Source organism: Tamandua tetradactyla, chromosome 12 (genome assembly GCF_023851605.1).
Source record: "Tamandua tetradactyla isolate mTamTet1 chromosome 12, mTamTet1.pri, whole genome shotgun sequence".
NCBI lineage: Eukaryota > Metazoa > Chordata > Mammalia > Pilosa > Myrmecophagidae > Tamandua > Tamandua tetradactyla.
Window position 1 is genome coordinate 32123411 of NC_135338.1, and position 18968 is coordinate 32142378.

Here is an 18968-nt window from a genome sequence, read left to right on the forward strand (position 1 = left end):
GACACTTTGCTTCATTTCACTCTTCCCCCTTTTGGTCAAGAAGGTTTTCTCAATCCCTTGTTGCTGAGTCTCAGCTCATTCTAGGATTTCTGTCCCATGTTGCCAGGAAGGTCCACATTCCTGGGAGTCATGTCCCATGTAGACGGGGAGGGTGGTGAGTTTGCTTGTTGTGTTGGCTGGAGAGAGGGGCCACATCTGAGCAACAAAAGAGACTCTATTGGGGGTGACTCTCAGGTCTAATTTTAAGTAGGCTTGACCTATCCTTTGTGGGGTTAAGTTTCATATGAACAAACCCCACGACTGGGGGCTCAGTCTATAGCTTTGGTTGTCTACACTGCTTGTGAGAATATCAAGAATTCAAAGTAGGGGGGGGTGAATATTCGCCCGTTCTCACCATTCCCTGAAGGGGACTTTGCAAATACTTTTCCACTCACTGATCAAATCACTCTGGGATTCATCAAGGCATCACTCTGGACAAACCAACAAAATCTCATGTCCTACTCAAGGTTCCATGTACTTATGTTGTTCAACCAACTATCTACATAAGTTATATTAGGACATGCACTAGGCAAAATATAAATTTTGTACCACATAAACATTTTTTGCTTTAGTCTCACACATAAATTGAAATTTTAAAATATTAATTACCATCTATTTTCAGCACACTGCAGTAATGACATTCCTTTGTTCTTCCTCATGCAAAAACGTTTTTTAAATATGTACATTTAGTCACTATCATTATACACTCCAGGCACTCCTAGATTATACCATCTAAATCTTTATTGTCTATTTTTCTTTGTGCTTTCATTTATGCCTCCAGCCCTCCTCCCTCTGTCATTCTCACATGCAGCTTCATTAAGTGTTTTAACATAATTGTATTACAGTTAGGTAGTATTGTGCTGTTCATTTCTGAGTTTTTATATTCAGTCCTGTTGCACAATCTGTATCCCTTCAGCTCCAATTACCCAATATCTTACCCTATTTCTATCTCCTGATGGTCTCTGTCACCAATGAAATATTCCAAATTTGTTTACTAATGTCAGTTCATATCAGTGAGACCATACAGAATTTTTCCTTTTTTTTTTTTTTGGCAAATCTCACTCAGCATAATGTCCTTAAGATCCATCCATGTTGTTACATACTTCATAACTTTATTCTGTCTTACAGCTGCATGATATTCCATCATATGCACATGCCACAGTTTGTTTAGCCACCTGTCTGTTGATGGACATTTTGGCTGCTTTCATCTCTTGGTAATTGTAAATAATGCTGCTATAAACATTGGTGTGCAAATGTCCATTTGTGTCCTTGCCCTCATGTTCTTTGAGTAGAGACAGCATATAGATGGGTACTGTTTTTTAATCCATTCTGCCCGTCTATGTCTTTTGATTGGGGAATTTAATCCATTAACATTTAGTGTTATTACTGCACGGGTAGTACTTTCTTCTACTGTTTTGCCTTTTGGATTTTATATGTCATATCTAATTTTCCTTCTTTTTACCTTTACTCATAGTCTTCCTCCACACCTCTCTCTTTTGTCTTTTCATATCTGTCTCTGGTGCTCCCTTTAGTATTTCTTGTAGAGCTGGTCTCTTGGTCACAAATTCTCTCAGTGATTTTTTTGTCTGAGAATGTTTTAATTTCTCCCCCATTTTTGAAGGACAATTTTGCCGGATATAGAATTCTTGGTTGGCAGTTTTTCTCTTTTAATAATTTAGATATATTATCCCACTGTCTTCTCACCTCCATGGTTTCTGCTGAGAAATCTATGCATAGTCTTATTGGGCTTCCCTTGTATGTGATGGATTGCTTTTCTCTTGCTGCTTTCAAGATTCTCTCTTTCTCTTTGATCTCTGACATTCTGATTAGTAAATGTCTTGGAGTACGTCTAGTTGGATCTATTCTCTTTGGGGTACACTGCAATCCTTGGAGCTGTAATTTGAAGTCTTTCATAAGAGTTGGGAAATTTTCAGTGATAATTTCCTCCATTAGTTTTTCTCCTCCTTTTCCCTTCTCTTCTCCTTCTGGGACACCCACAACACGTATATTTGTGCACTTCATATTGTCATTCATTTCCCTGAGTCTCTGCTCATATGTTTCCATTTTTTTCCCTATATTTTCTTTTTCTTGCCGAATTTCAGATGTTCCGTTCTCCAGTTCACTAAGCCTATGTTCTGCCTCTCGAAATCTACCATTGTAGGTTTCCATTGTTTTTTTCATCTCTTCTACTGTGCCTTTCATTCCCATAAGTTCTGTGATTTGTTTTTTCAGACTTTCGTTTTCTTCTTTTTGTTCATTCCTTGCCTTCTTTATGTCCTCCCTCAATTCACTGATTTGGTTTTTGATGAGGTTTTCCATGTCTGTTCACATATGCTGAATTAATTGTTTCAGCTCCTTTATCTCATTTGAATGGTTAATTTGTTCCTTTGATTGGGCCATATCTTCAATTTTCCTAGTGTGACTTGTTATTTTTTTTGCTGGCGTCTAGGCATTTAATTACCTTAATTAGTTTATTCTGGAGAGTGCTTTCACTTCTTTTACCTAGGGTTTTCTTGCTGGATGAATTTGTTGTCTCTCTGTTCTTTGAAATGCAGTGCAGCTTTTTCTGGACCTCTAGCTTAGGTTTTGTTTAACAGAGGAGAATTTTTTGGTTCTTGTTTTCTTGTTTCTTGCCCTGCTTTTATGGTGCCCTTCCCTCCCCCATCCTGAGGAGGCTCTACTTAGGTATTATAGACCACAGCCGGATTTTCCCAGACCAAACTGGCCTCCTATCAGGAGGAAAGAGTCACCTGTGTCAGTTTTCCCTGAGGGTGAGACCCAGCAGGTTGACAGACTTTCCTGTGAAGTCTCTGGGCTCTGTTTTTCTTATCCTGCCCAGTATGTGGTGCTTGTCTGCCTCCAAGTCCCACCACCATATGATGATGCAGTATCTTTAACTTTGGCAGACTCTCCCTGCTGGGAATTTGGTGGAGACAGAGAAGAGATTGTAGGCTGGTTTTAATGGCTTCAAATTACCAAGCCCTGGTGTCTGAATTCCTTGAGGGAGGTATTCCACCTGAGTTGGGCTTCACCCCTCCCCTGGGGAAGGCACAGGTTGAGTCAAGCCCTGAAAGGAGCTTGTTTCTACCTATGCTTGGGGCAGTTGCAGCCTGAGAAGTCCTGCTGCTGAATCCAGATGTAGTCAAGCCTTTGTAGAAACACAGCCACAAAAACCTCTTTACTTTTTTTTTTTTTTTCTTTTTCCGTCTGCCCTGCCCCCTTGGCGCCGGGGCAAAAATGAGTGATCTCTGCTTTGATGAGGTTCACCGGAGCTGGGGCCCTATTTTTAGTAGTCAGAACTTGTTGATTAATGCCACAATTGGTGTTTGGTTGGGCTCAGCCTCTGCTGCTGGTAAAGTCTCTTTCCTTTCCCCTCTGGGAAGCAGCCTGTGGGGGAGGGGCGCCGGCTGCCATGGCTTGGGGAACTCACGGTTTTGGGGAGGTTCGCAGCAGGTCCAGCTGGTCCAGACCGGGGAATGCTGTATGTCGGGTCACTGCTGTGGCCCCAGGAGCTGTTCTGTACTGTTTCTGGTTATTTAGTATTTGCTCTGGAGGACGAACTAAAACACGCACATTGCTAAGCCGCCATCTTGGCCCGGAAGCAAACCAAATATTTTTTAACAAGATTGTGGTAGTCAGATTCAGTTGTCAACTTGGCCAGGTGAAGGCACCTAGTTCTGTTGCTGTGGACATGAGCCAATGTACGTGAACCTCATCTGTCGCTGATTACATCTGCAGTTTGCTAGGAGGTGTGCCTGCTGCAATGAATGATGTTTGACTTAACTGGCTGGTGCTTAAATGAGAGAGCGCAACGTAGCACAGCCAAAGCAGCTCAGCATACCTCATCTCAGCATCTGCAGCTCAGCCCAGGCCTTTGTAGATGCAGAGAGAAATCATCCCAGGGGAAGCTGTTGGAACCCAGAGGCCTGGAGAGAAGGCCAACAGAGACCATCCTGTGCATTCCCACATAAGAAAGAACCTCAGTTGAAAGTTAGCTGCCTTTCCTCTGAAGAACTAACAAAATAAATTCCCTTTTATTAAAAGCCAGTCCGTCTGTGGTGGGTTGCATTCTGGCAGCTAGCAAACTAGAACAAAGATGAACCTATCTTAAATAACAGAAAATAAATTGATGTGAGGAGAGAAATTAGAGCAAGGACGTTTAGGGAATTAATCCCTGCATTCCTTGGGAAGCTTGTCCTGTTAACAAAGTGGTGAGAGTCTTAAGTTACTGAGATTGTTGACTTCTTTTCCGGTGAATAGATAAAGCTACATGCTTTATAATTTGGACTCAGTTACAATATCTTAATGTGTGTCCCTCTTGTTACAACTCCCAGTGCTCAACAAACTTGTTTTTTATATTTTTGTTTCCTTATACAATCTTACTATCTATTTTTGGACTTCAAAAGAATGAAGACCTGTTTCAGAGTCAGTGATGATGATACTTATTTTAGATGATTATTATATTATTCTAAATAAGGCCATATTATTTTGAATTAAAAAAAAGCATACAGAAAATCATGTTTAACTGAAATGCTTGGGATAAATAAACCATTAACATTTTACAATTTACAATGAAAACTAATCTCAAATATATTATTTCTCTGATCCAAAGGCATGTTTTGTCAAATTTTTAATGTTTCAGACAGTAGGGTAGCTGTCCTTGCCGGCATGCTAGCAAATTTTGATGTAAATAGAAAATATCTATTCAGCCAATTGTCACCCATTTGGGTGGGTCCTGATTAGGTTACTGGAATCCTGTAAAAGAGGAAACATTTTGGAAAATGAAGGAGATTCTGAGAGAGCAGAACGATGTAGCCATGAGAAGCAGAGAGTCTACCAGCCAGCGACCTCTGGAGATGAAAAAGGAAAATGCCTCCCAGTGAGCTTCATGAAACAGGAAGCTAGGAGAGAAAGCTTGCAAATGACATCATGTTCATCACATGCCTTTCCAGATGAGAGAGAAACCCTGACCGTGTTTGCCACGTGCCTTCTCAGATGAGAGAGAAATCCTGAACTTCATTGGCCTTCTTGAACCAGGGTATCTTTCCCTGGATTCCTTAGATTGGACATTTCTTTAGACTTGTTTTAACTGGGACATTTTCTCAGCCTTAGACCTGTAAACTAGCAATTTATTAAAATCCCCTTTTTAAAAGCCATTCCATTTCTGGTATATTGCATTCAAGCAGCTAGCAAACTAGAACAAGGGAAAATTGAAAAAACTGGAGTAGTGAATATATGCTTTATATCAATATCAATATTAAATTTTTTGAACTTGATAGCTGTACTTCAGGTTGGTTACAAATGATTATCCTTGTTCTCTGGAAATGTATCTGGAAATGTTAAGTGTTAGAGAAGCATGATGTCTACAACCTGCTCTCAAATGTTTAGATGATTGACTGATGAAGGGAAGGGAAGAGTTGGGAAGGGATAATAAATGTAGGAAAATGTAAAAGTTGGTAAATCTGGGTATGTGGGTAAAGGGGTATATTGGAGTTCTGTGTATTGTTTTTGTATTATTTTTGTAACTTTCCTGTGAGTTCAAAGTTATTTCAAAATTAAAAGTTTATATATATATATATATATATCCATATATATACTTATTATGATACATGCTCAAGATAAGGAATGTCACTAGTTTTAAAGAATATATACCGAACAGTAAAAGATTCCCAATTCTTCATTCCCATTCTGTAGTTAAGAGTTACTTGTGTACTCTTTCAGATTTTTTTTACATATATACAAGTATATTTTTCTTTTTCCTTTGTAATTATGAACAGAATCATACATACTAATATGGTTGAATTATGACCCCCCCCAAATACATGTTCAAGTCTTAATGCCCCATTCTCATAAATGTGACCTTATTTGGAAAGAGTTTCAAACGATTATTTATTCTAATAATTAATAAAAATTATGAATAGGGCAAGCCCTTCCAAAATGATTAGTGTCTTTATAAAAAAAGGAAAAAAAGAGACAGAAACAGATATGGGGGAGAATGTTATGTGATAACTAGAGCAGAGACTGATGTTCAAGGATTGTGAGCAAACCACCAGAAGCTATAAAGAATTCTGCAAGAAAGGATTCTGTTCCCAAAATTTTAGAATTATAGCCTCCAGAATTAAAAAATAAATTTCTGTTGTTTTAAGCCTTTCAGTTTTTGGTTCTCTATTATGGCAGTCCAAGGAAACTAAGTCATTTACCATATACACTGTTTTGCCCCTTGCCTTTATTACTTAATAATAAATATATTGAAGTTATCTTTCCACATAAGCACATATAGAGAATACTTTTTCATTGTTTCTTATATCAGTGATCATCGCCTCTATTGGTTTGGGGCAACAACAAACTAGGTGTCATCCTTGATTCCTTAGATCCAATCCATCTCCAATACCTGTTGCCTTTACCTCATAATTGTCCCTCAATTCATTTCACTTCTCCTTATCTCTACAGTCATTGACCCAATCCAAGCTACTGTTACCTCTCACCTGGATTACTAAAGTAATCTTTCACTAGACGCTCTGTTCCACTAAGGGCTATCTCCAAACTACACTGCAGCCATAGTTGGCTTTTCAAAATGCTTTTCTGATGTTAAGCTCTTGTTGTAAAAAAAATATTTAATTGTTTCCTATTATTCTTAAAGTCCAAAATCTTTAACATGGCCTACAACATCCTGTCTTAATTTCTTTACACATTCCTCTCTTCTAACTTTTTATACTACAGCCTTCCCTTAGGTCCTTGATATCATTCTTTCCTTTCACTTTCCAGGAATTAGGCATACGTACGTTCCATAATTTTAGAATGCTCTACCTTTGCACTTAATTCATTCATACTTAAATTTCAGATCAAACTTTACTTTCTCAGGGAAGCCTTCTGTGCCAGTTTGAATCTATTGCGTAACCCAGAAAAGTCATGTCCTTTAATCCTCACTCAATATCGTGGGTGGCAACTTTTGATTAGATGGTTTCCATGGAGACATGTCTCCACCCATTCAAGGTGGGGTTGCTTACCGGAGGCCTTTAAGAGGAAACATTTTGGAAAAAGCTTTAGAGCCCCTACAGCCAGAGACCTTTGGAGATGATGAAAAAAAACGTCCCCAGAGGAGCTTCATGAAACAAGAAGCCAAGAAAGAAAGGTAGCAGACTTCGCCATGTGCCCTTTCACTGAGAGAAAAACCCCGAACTTCATTGGCCTCTCTTGGGTGAAGGTAACCTCCTGCTGGTGCTTTAGTTTAGACATTTTCATAGCCTTACTTTACTCTGGACTTTTTCCACAGACTTAGAACTGTAAACCTGCAAGTTAATAAATTTCCCTTTTTAAAAGCCATTTCGTTTCTGGTTTATTGCATTCCAGAAGCCTGCAAATTATAACACCTTCTCTGAGCCTCTAGTTTAAGTCAAGATTTTTTTGTTATATGCTCTTATAGAACCAAATTTATCCTTTTAAGGGCACTTATCTCAGTTTGTACTTAAATATTATTATTATTAATGTAAGTATCAAATATCATTAATGTAAAGTCTTTCTCCACCAAAAGGAAACTGTAAATTCCACATCTTTTTTCCTTACCACCTAGCAAATGACTGACATATAGTAGGTGTTCAAAATACTTACAGAATGCATGAATATAGATAGGTCTGCCTTATTCTTTTTAATGAGCAGTTTTATTGATATATATTCACATCATACATCTAAAGTGTACAATCCATTTAAGAACCTTTTCATTATTCAAAAATAATTAAAAAAAAACGAAAACGCAAAACATCCCACACCCCTTATCTTCCACTATTATTAACTCTTTGTATAGGTGTGGTACATCTGTTACTGTTGATGAAAGAATATTAAAATATTACTGCTAACTATAGTCCAGAGTTTGCAATAAGTGCAATTTTTCCCATATACCTCTTTTACTAACTCTTTGTAGCAGAGATATAATTGTTCTAGTTCACAAAAGATACTTTTCTGTTTTTAATATTTTTATTAATGAAACAACATATAAACACAGACATTCTTTTTTTTTTTTTTTTTTTTTTTTTTTTTAAAGGAAAGACAGAGAGAAGGAAGGAAGGATAGAAGGAAGGAAGGAAGGAAGAAAGGGAAACATTTTCTTGTTTTATTGTATTCTGTTTCTCCGTTTTTGTTACATGGGCTGGGGCCGGGAATCGAACCGAGGTCCTCCGGCATAGCAGGCAAGCACTTTGCCCGCTGAGCCACCGCGGCCCGCCCCTAAACACAGACATTCTTAACATACAAACATTCCATACATGGTGTACAATCAACGGCTCACAATATCATCACATAAAGATCATTTTTTAAAATGCAATTTAACTGAGATATATTCACAAACCATACAATCTATTTGAATTATACAATAAATGGCTCAAAATATTATCACACAGTTGTGCATTCATCATGATGATCAACTTTTTAGAACATTTTCATTACTCCAAAAAAAGAAATAAAAAGAAAAAAAGAAAACCCAAAACATCACACACCACATATCCCCCCCATAATTGGCCCCTAGTATAGATGCGGTACATGTGTTACTGTTGATGAAAGAATATTAAGATATTACTAGTAACTGTTCATAGTTTGCAATAGGTAATTTTTCCCATAAACCACTCCATAACTGACTCCTTGTAATAGAGTCATGCATTTGTTCTACTCCACATAAGAACTTGTTTATATTTGTTTTGTTACTCACCGTTATCATCCAACATAGGCTCCACTGTGTTATACAGTCCCAAATTTTATCCTCTGGCCCAGTATCATACTCTACTTTAAGCCTCTCCTTTCAACAATAATCACACATATAATTCAGTGCTGTTAATTAACATTCACCATATTGTGCTACCATCACCTCTATCTGTTTTCAAACATTTAAATTCAACCTAGTTTAAAATTCTGCACACATTAAGCATCCACTCCCCATTCCCTACCTTTGTTCTATTTCCTGGTAACCTATATTCCCAGATTTAACACTATGAGTTTACTTATTATAATTAACTCATATCAGTGAGATCATACAATATCTGTCCTTTTAGGTCTAGCTTATTTCATCAACATAATGTCCTCAAGATTCATCCATGTTGTTGCATCATGCTTCAGGACTTCATTTCTTTTCACTACCGAATAATATTCCATCACATGTATATATCACCTTTTGTGTATCCATTCACTGACTGATGGACACTTTCCTTGTTTTCATCTGTGCTGGCGTGAATTTGTGGACCCCAGAAAAGCCATGTCTTTTAATCCTCGTTCAGTATTGCTGGGTGGAAGTTTTTAAATTACCCATGGAGATGCGAACCACCCAATTGTGGGTGGTAACTTTTAATTAGATGATTTCCATGGAGGTGTGTCTCCACCCATTCAAGTAATGGAGCCCTTTAAGAAGGAACCATTTTGGAAAGAGCTATAGAACTCACACAGTCAGAGACCTTTGGAGATGTAAAAGGAAAATGCCGCAGGGGGAGCTTCATGAACCAAGAGAAAGTTAGCAGATGCCACCATGTTCACCACGTGCCTTTCCAGTTGAGAGAGAAATCCTAACCATCATTGGCCTTCTTGAACCAAGGTATCTTTCCCTGGATGCCTTAGATTGGACATTTCTATAGCTTTGCTTTAGTTGGGACATTTTCATGGCCTTAGAACTGTAAACTTGCCATTTAATAAATTTGCCCTTTTAAAAGCCATTCTGTTTCTGGTATATCATATTCTAGTAGCTAGCAAACTAGAACACCATCTTCTAGCAATTGTGAATAGTTGCACTTTGAACACCAACACTTGTAACTTTCTGATGTTTTTATATTAGACATTATTCTAGTAGATGCGAAATGATATCTCCTTGTGGTTTTGATCTGTATTTCCCTGATAGCTAATGATGTTGAGAATCTTTCACGTGGTTTTTAACCATTTGTATTTCTTCTTTGGAAAAGTGTCTATTCATGTCTTTTGCCCATTTTTAACTGGGTTGCTTGCCCTTTTTATGGTTGAGTTGTAGGATTTCTTCATATGTTCCAGATACTAAACCCTTATTGGACATGTGATTTCCAAGTATTTTCTCCCATTCAGTAGGCTTCCTTTTCCCCTTTTTAACAAAGTCCTTTGATGCACAAGTCTTAAATTTTGAGCCCGTCCCATTTATCTATTTTTTCTCTTTCATTGTTTGCATTTTGGGTGTCAAGTCTAAGAAACCCCCATCGATCACAAGATCTTGAAGATGTTTTCCTACATTTTCTTCTAGGAGTTTTATGGTCCTGTCTCCTATAGTTAGAAGTCTAATCAATTTGAGCTAATTTTTATATAAGGTGTGAGACAGGGATTCTTTTTCATTCTTTGGGATATGGATATCCAGTTCTCCCAGAGCCATTTGTTGAAGAGATTGTTCAGTCCCAATTCAGCGGTCTTTGATGGCTTCTTGAAAATCAACTGACCATAAATGTGTGGGTCTATTTCTGAACTCCTAATCTGGTTCCATTGTTCAATATGTCTATCTTTACGCCAGTACCAAGCTGTTTTGACAATTGCAGCTTTGTAAAATGCTTTAAAGTCAGGCAGCGTTAAGTCCTCCATCTTTGTTCTTCTTTTTCAAGATGTTTTTTGGCTATTTGGGGCCACTTGCCCTTCCTAATAAATGTGATATTGGCTTTCCCGTTTCTTTAAAGTAGGCTGTTGGAATTTTAATTGGGATTGTATTGAATCTGTAAATCAATTTTGGTAGAATTGACAGCTTAACTATATTTAATTTTCAAATCCATGAACACAGAATGTCCTTCCACTTATTTAGGTATTCTTTGAGCAAGTTATTCTTCTTTTAATAGCTGCAAACATTCTACTTAATGGATGTTGTTTTAGTTTGCTAGCTGCCGGAATGCAACACACGAGAGACGGATTGGCTTTTAATAAAAGGGGATTTGTTTTGTTAATTCTTCAGAGGAAAGGCAGCTAACTTTCCACTGAGGTTCTTTCTTACGTGGAAGGCACAGGATGGTCTCTGCTGGTCTTCTCTCCAGACCCCTGGGTTCCAACAGCTTTCCCCAGGGTGACTTCTTTCTACATCTCCAAAGGCCTGGGCTGAGCTTGCAAGTGCTGAGATGAGGAATGCCAAGCTGCTTAGCTGTGCTACGTTGCCCTCTCTCATTTAAGCACCAGCCAATTAAGTCAAACGCCACTCATTGCAGCAGACACACCTCCTAACCGACTGCAGATGTAATTAGGAACAGATGAGGTTCACGTACCATGGCTTATGTCCGCAGCAACAAGACTAGGTATGCTCACCTGGCCAAGATGACAACTGAATCTAACTAACACATGTCCACCCCTTGTCAACTTGGCAACTTCAAGCATCACCTTAAACAGGTGCAAAGAATTCTCTTTTTGCTGTGGACCTGTGAATCTCAAAACAAGTTATCTGATGCCAATATGCAAAGGAGGATAAACACAGGATCCATAGGGAGAAACTGGAAGGAAAACCTGCAGGCAAACACCATTGGATTTCAAAGTCTGAAAGTCATTCATCCTTTGGCTTTAGAAAGTTGCAATCCCACCCTTTCTGAGGGCCTATGCAGTGGCCCGCCTCTTTCCAAATCAACCTTGGGGAACATCGAGGAGACCACCTCTCGGCTCTCCTCTCTCCAGGCACCAGGGCCACCCTTGGGCTCTCTGCCATTTCTGGGGCACATGCTCAACCCCTCCATGTGGTGGCAGCCAGGCTCTCCCAGTCCCCCAAGGAGCATGCTCCACCTTCTCTAAGGCCTGAGGCTACACAACTCTTCCACTGCAACAAAATGAGAGGCTCATCCTCACCCTTCAGGGTAAACTCACCCTCTCCATGTATATGGGTGGGTTCACTCTCCTGGCCGAGGTTTCTTGGCTTCAGACCTGAGCTTCCATGGTCCTCACTCTGCGAATTCCAATCTCTCCCTTTTGTGCCCTCCTTTGTCAAGATTGGCAGTGGTCCCATTTACACCAACAGTCTCTTCAAACACTCCAGGACTGCTTCATCAATCTCTTCACAGTTCCTCCAAAGTCTTCCCCTTAGCCATCCAAAACACCGTTCCAACAGATCTGGTATTTGCAAACTGCAGCAGCACCCCACTCTCCGGTACCAAATCTGTTTTAGTTTGCTAGCTGCCGGAATGCAACACACCAGAGACGGATTGGCTTTTAATAAAAGGGGATTTATTTTGTTAACTCTTCAGAGGAAAGGCAGCTAACTTTCCATTGAGGTTCTTTCTTATGTGGAAGGCACAGGATGGTCTCTGCTGGTCTTCTCTCCAGACCCCTGGGTTCCAACAGCTTTCCCTGGGGTAACTTCTTTCTGCATCTCCAAAGGCCTGGGCTGAGCTTGCGAGTGCTGAGATGAGGAACGCCAAGCTGCTTAACTGTGCTACGTTGCCCTCTCTCATTTAAGCACCAGCCAATTAAGTCAAACGTCACTCATTGCAGCAGACATGCCTCCTAACCGACTGCAGATGTAATTAGGAATAGATGAGGTTCACGTACCATTGGCTTATGTCCGCAGCAACAAGACTAGGTATGCTCACCTGGCCAAGTTGACAACTGAATCTAACTAACACAGATGTCATAATTTCTTTACCCAATTCCATAATGATGGGCATTTGTTAGATTTTTGCTATTACAAACAATGCTAGGGTGAATACTTTTGCCAGAATAGCTATTAAAAAATTATTAGATATAAAATTGTTCGTCAAATAAGTACACTTAAAATTTTAATATTTACAAATTGTCCTCCTAAAAGGTTATAATTTTACTTTATCCAATAGTTTGTTATGAGTACCCATTTGTACATATTTAATACTCAACTTGTTTAACCAAAATAAGCCAATTATTTTTTGGGGGGAGGTATTAGAGAATATGTTAGTTCTTATGTAGGAGAGTTTATTATTCATATTTTAGTATCTTATGAAGTACTTAAAATTAAAATATTTAAGTTCATTATTTCTATAAAATAAATTTCAGCACATGAGTTAAAAAAACAAAGCCAAATGCTCAGGAAAATGCTTAGGAATTGAAAGACTGGAAAAATTCATGTATTGAAAACTCCTCTATTTTTTAAATTTCCATTCTATGTCATACAGAATATTTCTGTTATATTGAAGACTTTTTTCCTTTCCAAAGCTCCGTTTCCTTGTTTCAAACAGTAGATTGAAAACCATTCTTGGCTCTTGAAAAAGAAGGAAGAGGTCCCAGTCTGATTAAGATGGCAGAAGGAGATGCTTCAGGGCGCCATCAACCCACAGAAGTGTTGAACAAACGGTAAGAACTGGCAAAAATATTTTTCTGAAGGCTCCAGAAAACAATTAGAGAACTTCAATAACAGGACAAAAAGGTGCATCAAGAAAAAAGCTACTTAAAAGTTGTAGGATCAGGGTGCAAAGGTAGTTCAGTGGTGGAATGCTCGCCTGTCATGAGGGAGACACCTGGGTTCAATTTCCAGTCCATGCACTTCCCCCAAAACAAACAAGCAAACAAAAATTCAACAAATGGTGCTGCAATAACAGGACACTTACATGGAAAAATAATGAAATATGACCCCACCATACACATACATACTCACACAAAAAGTAGTACGATCACACGGCACCCTAGCTGGTCCTTACCCATCCCATCACTGGCTTGGCACAGAGCCAGTACATGCTCTCAGTGTAAGTCTCTGGTCCTGAAAGAAGCAGATTAACCTTATGTACATACTGAGAGCATGCATGTCTGGCCCAAACTGTCTGGTGGTGGCATGAGGAACTTGCTCCCCTAGATCTTGCTGTGTGTGTAGAAGGCAGTTTGCAGAGCTCCCCTATGGAACACTGTGGGAGAGATGCCAAGTGGTTGCCTGAGGCAAGGGATTACTCGCTGTACAGTGCAGTGCCCAGGGTCAAGAGGAAACGGTTTTGTAGAAAAGAGGGAATGCCAACATCTACATAAAAGGAGAATTCCCAGAATGACATGCCCATGTCCAAGACAAGAAGCATGCACAGAAAGGACTGGCAAGACCCCCTACACTTTGGCCTGGAATTATTCTCTAAAATTACTTTATTGTACAGGTCAATCTGCAAGAAATGAGAAAGGTATTTTCTTCTTCTTTTTTTTTTTGTTAGCTCCTGACATTCAAGAAAAGTTCTGTCATATTAGCTAGATATAGGTTTAAGGGAATAGACATTGCAGAGTTTAAATTCCAGTGACAACACATTAGAATATTGAAATGTCCTAGTGCAACACAAGGTTACAAACCATATAAAGAAACAGGAAGCAAAGGCCCAGCCAGTCAAAGGGGAAGAGTAAAGTATTAGAAACTATCAATGAGGTGGACCAGACCTCGGACATACCAAAAACTTTTAAAAAAACTATCCTAAATATGCTCAAAGAGCTAAACAAAATCAGGAAAATGATAGATGAATTCAAAGAGAATATCAAGATATGGAAATTATGAAAAGCAATAACAGATCTGAAGACCACAGTAACAGAAATTTAAAATTCCCTAGAGTGGTAAAACAGCAGATTGGAGCTGGCAGAAGCAAGAAATCAGTGAACTTGAAGGTAAGGCAACTGAAATCACTCAGGATGAAGAGAGAGAAAGAGGAAAGAATAAAGAAAAGTGAACAGAGCCTGAGAAACTTATGAGATACCATCTACTGTACTGATATACACATTTTGGAAGTCCCAGAAAGAAAAGAAAGAGAGAAAGGATAGAAAGAATAGTCAAGGAAATAGTCAATGAAAACATCCAAAATTTAATGTAAGACATGAATATATACATCCAAGATGCTCACAGAACTCCAAACAGGAAAAATTCAAAAAGACACACACCATGCCATGCTATAATCAAAATGCTGAATGCCAAAGATAAGAGTATTCTAAAAGCTCCAAGACAGAAGCCATATGTTACATACCAGGAAACCTCAATAAGATGAAATACCAATTTCTCATTGGAAACCATGGAGGCAAGAAGGCAATAGGAAGACATAAAGAGCTGAGAGCAAAATTTGCCAACCAAGTATTCTGTAACTGGAAAATGTCTTTCAAAAAGCAGGGGGGAATTAAGACATTCCCAGATAAATAAAGTTTAAGGACTTTAACACCACTAGACTGGCCCTGCAAGAAATGCTAAAGACAGTTCTGCAGGTTGAGAGGAAAGGACACTAGACTATTGACTGAAGCCGCATGAAGAAATAAAGGTCTGTAAATACAATACCAGTACTACTGTATTTTTACATTTTAATTACCCTTTTTACTCACTACAAGATCTGAAAGGCAAATACATAAAAGGTAATAATAAATCAATGACTTTAGACCCATAATGTATATATGTAATCTGTGACAAGAACTACATAAAGGTAGAGGGAGAGAAGGGTATAGGAACATAGTTTGTATATGTTATTGAAGTGAAATTGGTTTCAAAGCAATCAAGATTATATAGATTAAGCAGGTGAAATTTAAGCCCAATGTTAAAATTTCTTTGTGGTAATCAGAGAACATGCAAATTCACAGAGACAGAAATAGAGTACAGGTTACCAGAGGTGGGAGTCAGGGGCAATTAGGAGTGTAGGGATTCTGTTAGAGGAAGAGAAAGTTCAAGTAATGGAAGGTGGTAAGGCTAATGCAACATTATGAATGTGAGAATCCACTGAATGGAATGCTTGAGAGGAGTTGGAATGAGAAGATTCATGTTTTATATAGATTTCCACAATTATTAAAAAAAAGAAAGAAACTAAAGAGATAATGACAATTAAACGTAATCCATAATACTAATGGTATCTAAAACAGAGGAGAAAGGGTTGAAAAGGACATTATTGGGACATAAGTAAAAATGTTAAATTTCTTGAACTTGATAAATGCACTTAAGGTGTTACATGGTAATATTCTTTTTTGGTACAAAATATATATGGAAGTATTATGTGTAAAAGAAATACAATGTGTGCAAACTGCTCTCAAATGCTCATAAAATAACTAGACAGATTATTGACAGATAGATAAGGAAGGAAGAAAGGATGGATGGACAAAGGTGGCAAATGTTAAGACTGGTGAATCCGGGTATCTGAGGAGGGTGGTGTTGGTGTTTCCTTTAGGGGGTTTGTATCATTTTTTTAAGTTTGAAAGTATTCCAAAATAAAAAAATTTAAATTAAAAAAAGAGAGGAAAATCACAATAGAAATATTTATACTTATAAGAACATATAGAAAATAGAAAATTTAACATTTCATATTGAATTAAATTTTTTTCTTCAAGACATTAACATTCTGACCTAGTTTCTTCTACTTTCCCCCTCATTCTTTTCTTTTATTTTGTATGCTGCCTGGTGGAGGTCACATTTCATTCTTTTTTCCACGTGACTATCCTGTTATTGCAGCAACAATTGCTGAATTTTTTTTCCTTTGGAAGTGTATGTGCTGGGAATTGAACCTGGGTCTTCCACACGGCAGATGAGAATTCTACCACTGAACTACTCTTGCATTCCTCTCCCTCGTTCTTAATACATCTGACACAGTAATTATTGTCACTTTTCACTAAACAGTATAACATGTACATTTCTTCTGAGTCATTAAATATGACCTTTCTGGAAGTACCTGAAAATGTAGAGCTGTGCTCCAGTACCATGTTTCTTGAAGATGATTCTATAATGATATAGTTTTCGCAAAACTGACTGTGTGATTGTGAAAACCTTGTGTCTGATGCTCCTTTTATTTATGGTATGAACAGATGAATAAAACAGGAATTAAAAATAAACAAAAAATAGGGGGAACAAATGTTAAAATAAATTTAGTAGATTGAAATGCTAGTGATCAATGAAAGGGAGTGATAAGGGGTATAGAAAAAAATAGGGAAAACAAAGGCTAAAATATATTGGGTAGATGGAAATACTAGCAGTCAATGAGAGGGAGGGGTAAGGGGTATGGTATGTGTGAGTTTTTTTTCTTTTTTTCTTATTATTTCTTTTTTCTGAATTGATGCAAATGTTCTAAGAAATGATCATGGTAATGAATATACAACTATGTGATGATATTGTGAGTTAATGATTACATAGCAAGAATGGAATGATCATATGGTAAGAATGTTCGTGTTTGTATGTTGCTATGTTTAAAAAAAAAAAAAATGAACCTTCTCCTTCAGTATCCCAGTAGTAGTTAGGAAAAGTACTTGTGATGGAATTCCCTTGTCTAGGTCTTAGCTATTTTTTTAATCTCTTTGTGTTTCCATCTCCTGATCTGACTAATGAAAATCATAGTTCAACTGACCTCTACACCATTAAAAATTACAAGATTAAGGAGAAAATCCCTTTGTATTTAGTTCTTCTAATTTAAGATTTTCCAACAACACACCAGAGCTGTGTTTAAGGGAGCAGCACCCCACTCCTAACTTGCTCTGCCTCTTAAGTAAACATATCCCACTTAAAATCTTTGGATTTCTGATAATTTAGGAGCTTTGGGCTTTTCAGGATTAGTTTTCTTCCATAAGCAATCTTAGCTGTACCGATCTCAGATTATGTATCAAAAATTATTTACACATAAAAAGAAATATCACTAGTTTTTGTCTCCTTCATTTCTATCATAGAAGCAGAATGTGGAGGATTAGTTTTTAGAGGTTTGTTTTTTAACTGTCTGTGCCAGAATGAATCTGTTGTGTACTCCAGAAAAGTCAAGTTGTTTAATCCTCATTCAATATTGCCGGGTGGGATCTTTTTGATGATTTCCATGGAGATGAGACCCATCCAATTGTGGGTGGTAACTTCTGATTAGATGGTTTCCATGGAGATGTGCCTCCACCTATTCACGGTAGGGTTGTTTACTGGAGTCTTTTAAGAGGGAAGCATTTTGGAAAAAGCTTTAGAGCTAACAGAGCCAAAAGAACCAAGAGAGCCCACACAGCTAGAGATCTTTGGAGATGCAGAAAGAAGGTGTTCCTGGGGTTGCCTTATGAAACGAGGAGAGAAAGCTAGCAAACATTGTTGTGTGCTTTCCAGCTGAGAGAAAGAAACCCTGAATGTCATTAGCCTTCTTGGGCCAAGATATCTTTACCTGGATGCCTTAGTTTGGACTTTTTTTCAGCCTTGCCTTAATTTGAACATTTTCAAGGCCTTAGAACTATAAACTTGCAACTTAATAAATTCTCATTTAAAAGTCATTCCAATTCTGGTATATTACATTCTGGCAGCTTACAAACTAAAACACTGTCCTAATTTAATGGGATTTCACATTCAATAGATAGTCAGTTCTTTTCTGCATGAAGATTTATAGCAACATCAGCTCTTACCTTAACTGGGAAGCTACATTTTCCAGTACGCACCCCTTCTTCATCTGTCTGCCACTGATGTGGACGACTGGCCTCCGGAACATAAACATCTTTCTTTCTCCTAAAACTTTGCCGTAGTTTGTTCATTGTAATTTTTACAACCTGCAGACACAGAAAAAGAAATCTGAAAAAGGAATTACGACCTTCTCACATACTTGTACTAATAAAAATCTAATGTTCCAAATTTAATGCTTGGCTTAGAGAAAGTAAGCAATTAGTACACTTCCTCTTAGGGTGACTCTAATCTCAAGCAAACAAATATTTGAATTTTTGAAAAGATAACTACAATACTAGTCCTGATAAAATAATAATAAACTCTAACAGGATTTGAAGAAATGCTATTCTAAGAACTTTAAAATATTTTAATTGTAATAAATCAAAGAGAAATTCTCTCCATTGATCTACCTGTCAAACTTATTTCAACTTCTAAAAATGGAATTTTTTACATGTAGGCCAAATTATAGACTATGAACAATTTCTAAAAAATTCTGAAAACTTTCATAATTAGTAGGAAAAAATCATCCGAAACACTAGAATTTGGAGGCACCAACTATGCAAACATGAATGGACATTTGCACCCTTGTGTTTATGGCGGCAGTGTTCATGATCCACAATGGACAGAGGTGGCC

The 18968-nt window shown here is 37.9% G+C and overlaps 1 protein-coding gene across 9 annotated transcripts in view; it reads right to left on the reverse strand.

Annotated features, from left to right (window-relative positions):
* NUMB (NUMB endocytic adaptor protein) overlaps positions 1 to 18968 on the reverse strand; it is a 256544-nt gene that overhangs the window by 95456 nt on the left and 142120 nt on the right. For all 9 annotated transcript variants that reach the window (XM_077122971.1, XM_077122970.1, XM_077122972.1 and 6 more), the window contains one exon: positions 18301 to 18441. In XM_077122971.1, the coding sequence (XP_076979086.1) occupies positions 18301 to 18426 (126 nt within the window). In that variant the 5' untranslated portion in view covers positions 18427 to 18441. Of the gene's footprint in view, positions 1 to 18300; positions 18442 to 18968 lie in introns of those variants that run through there.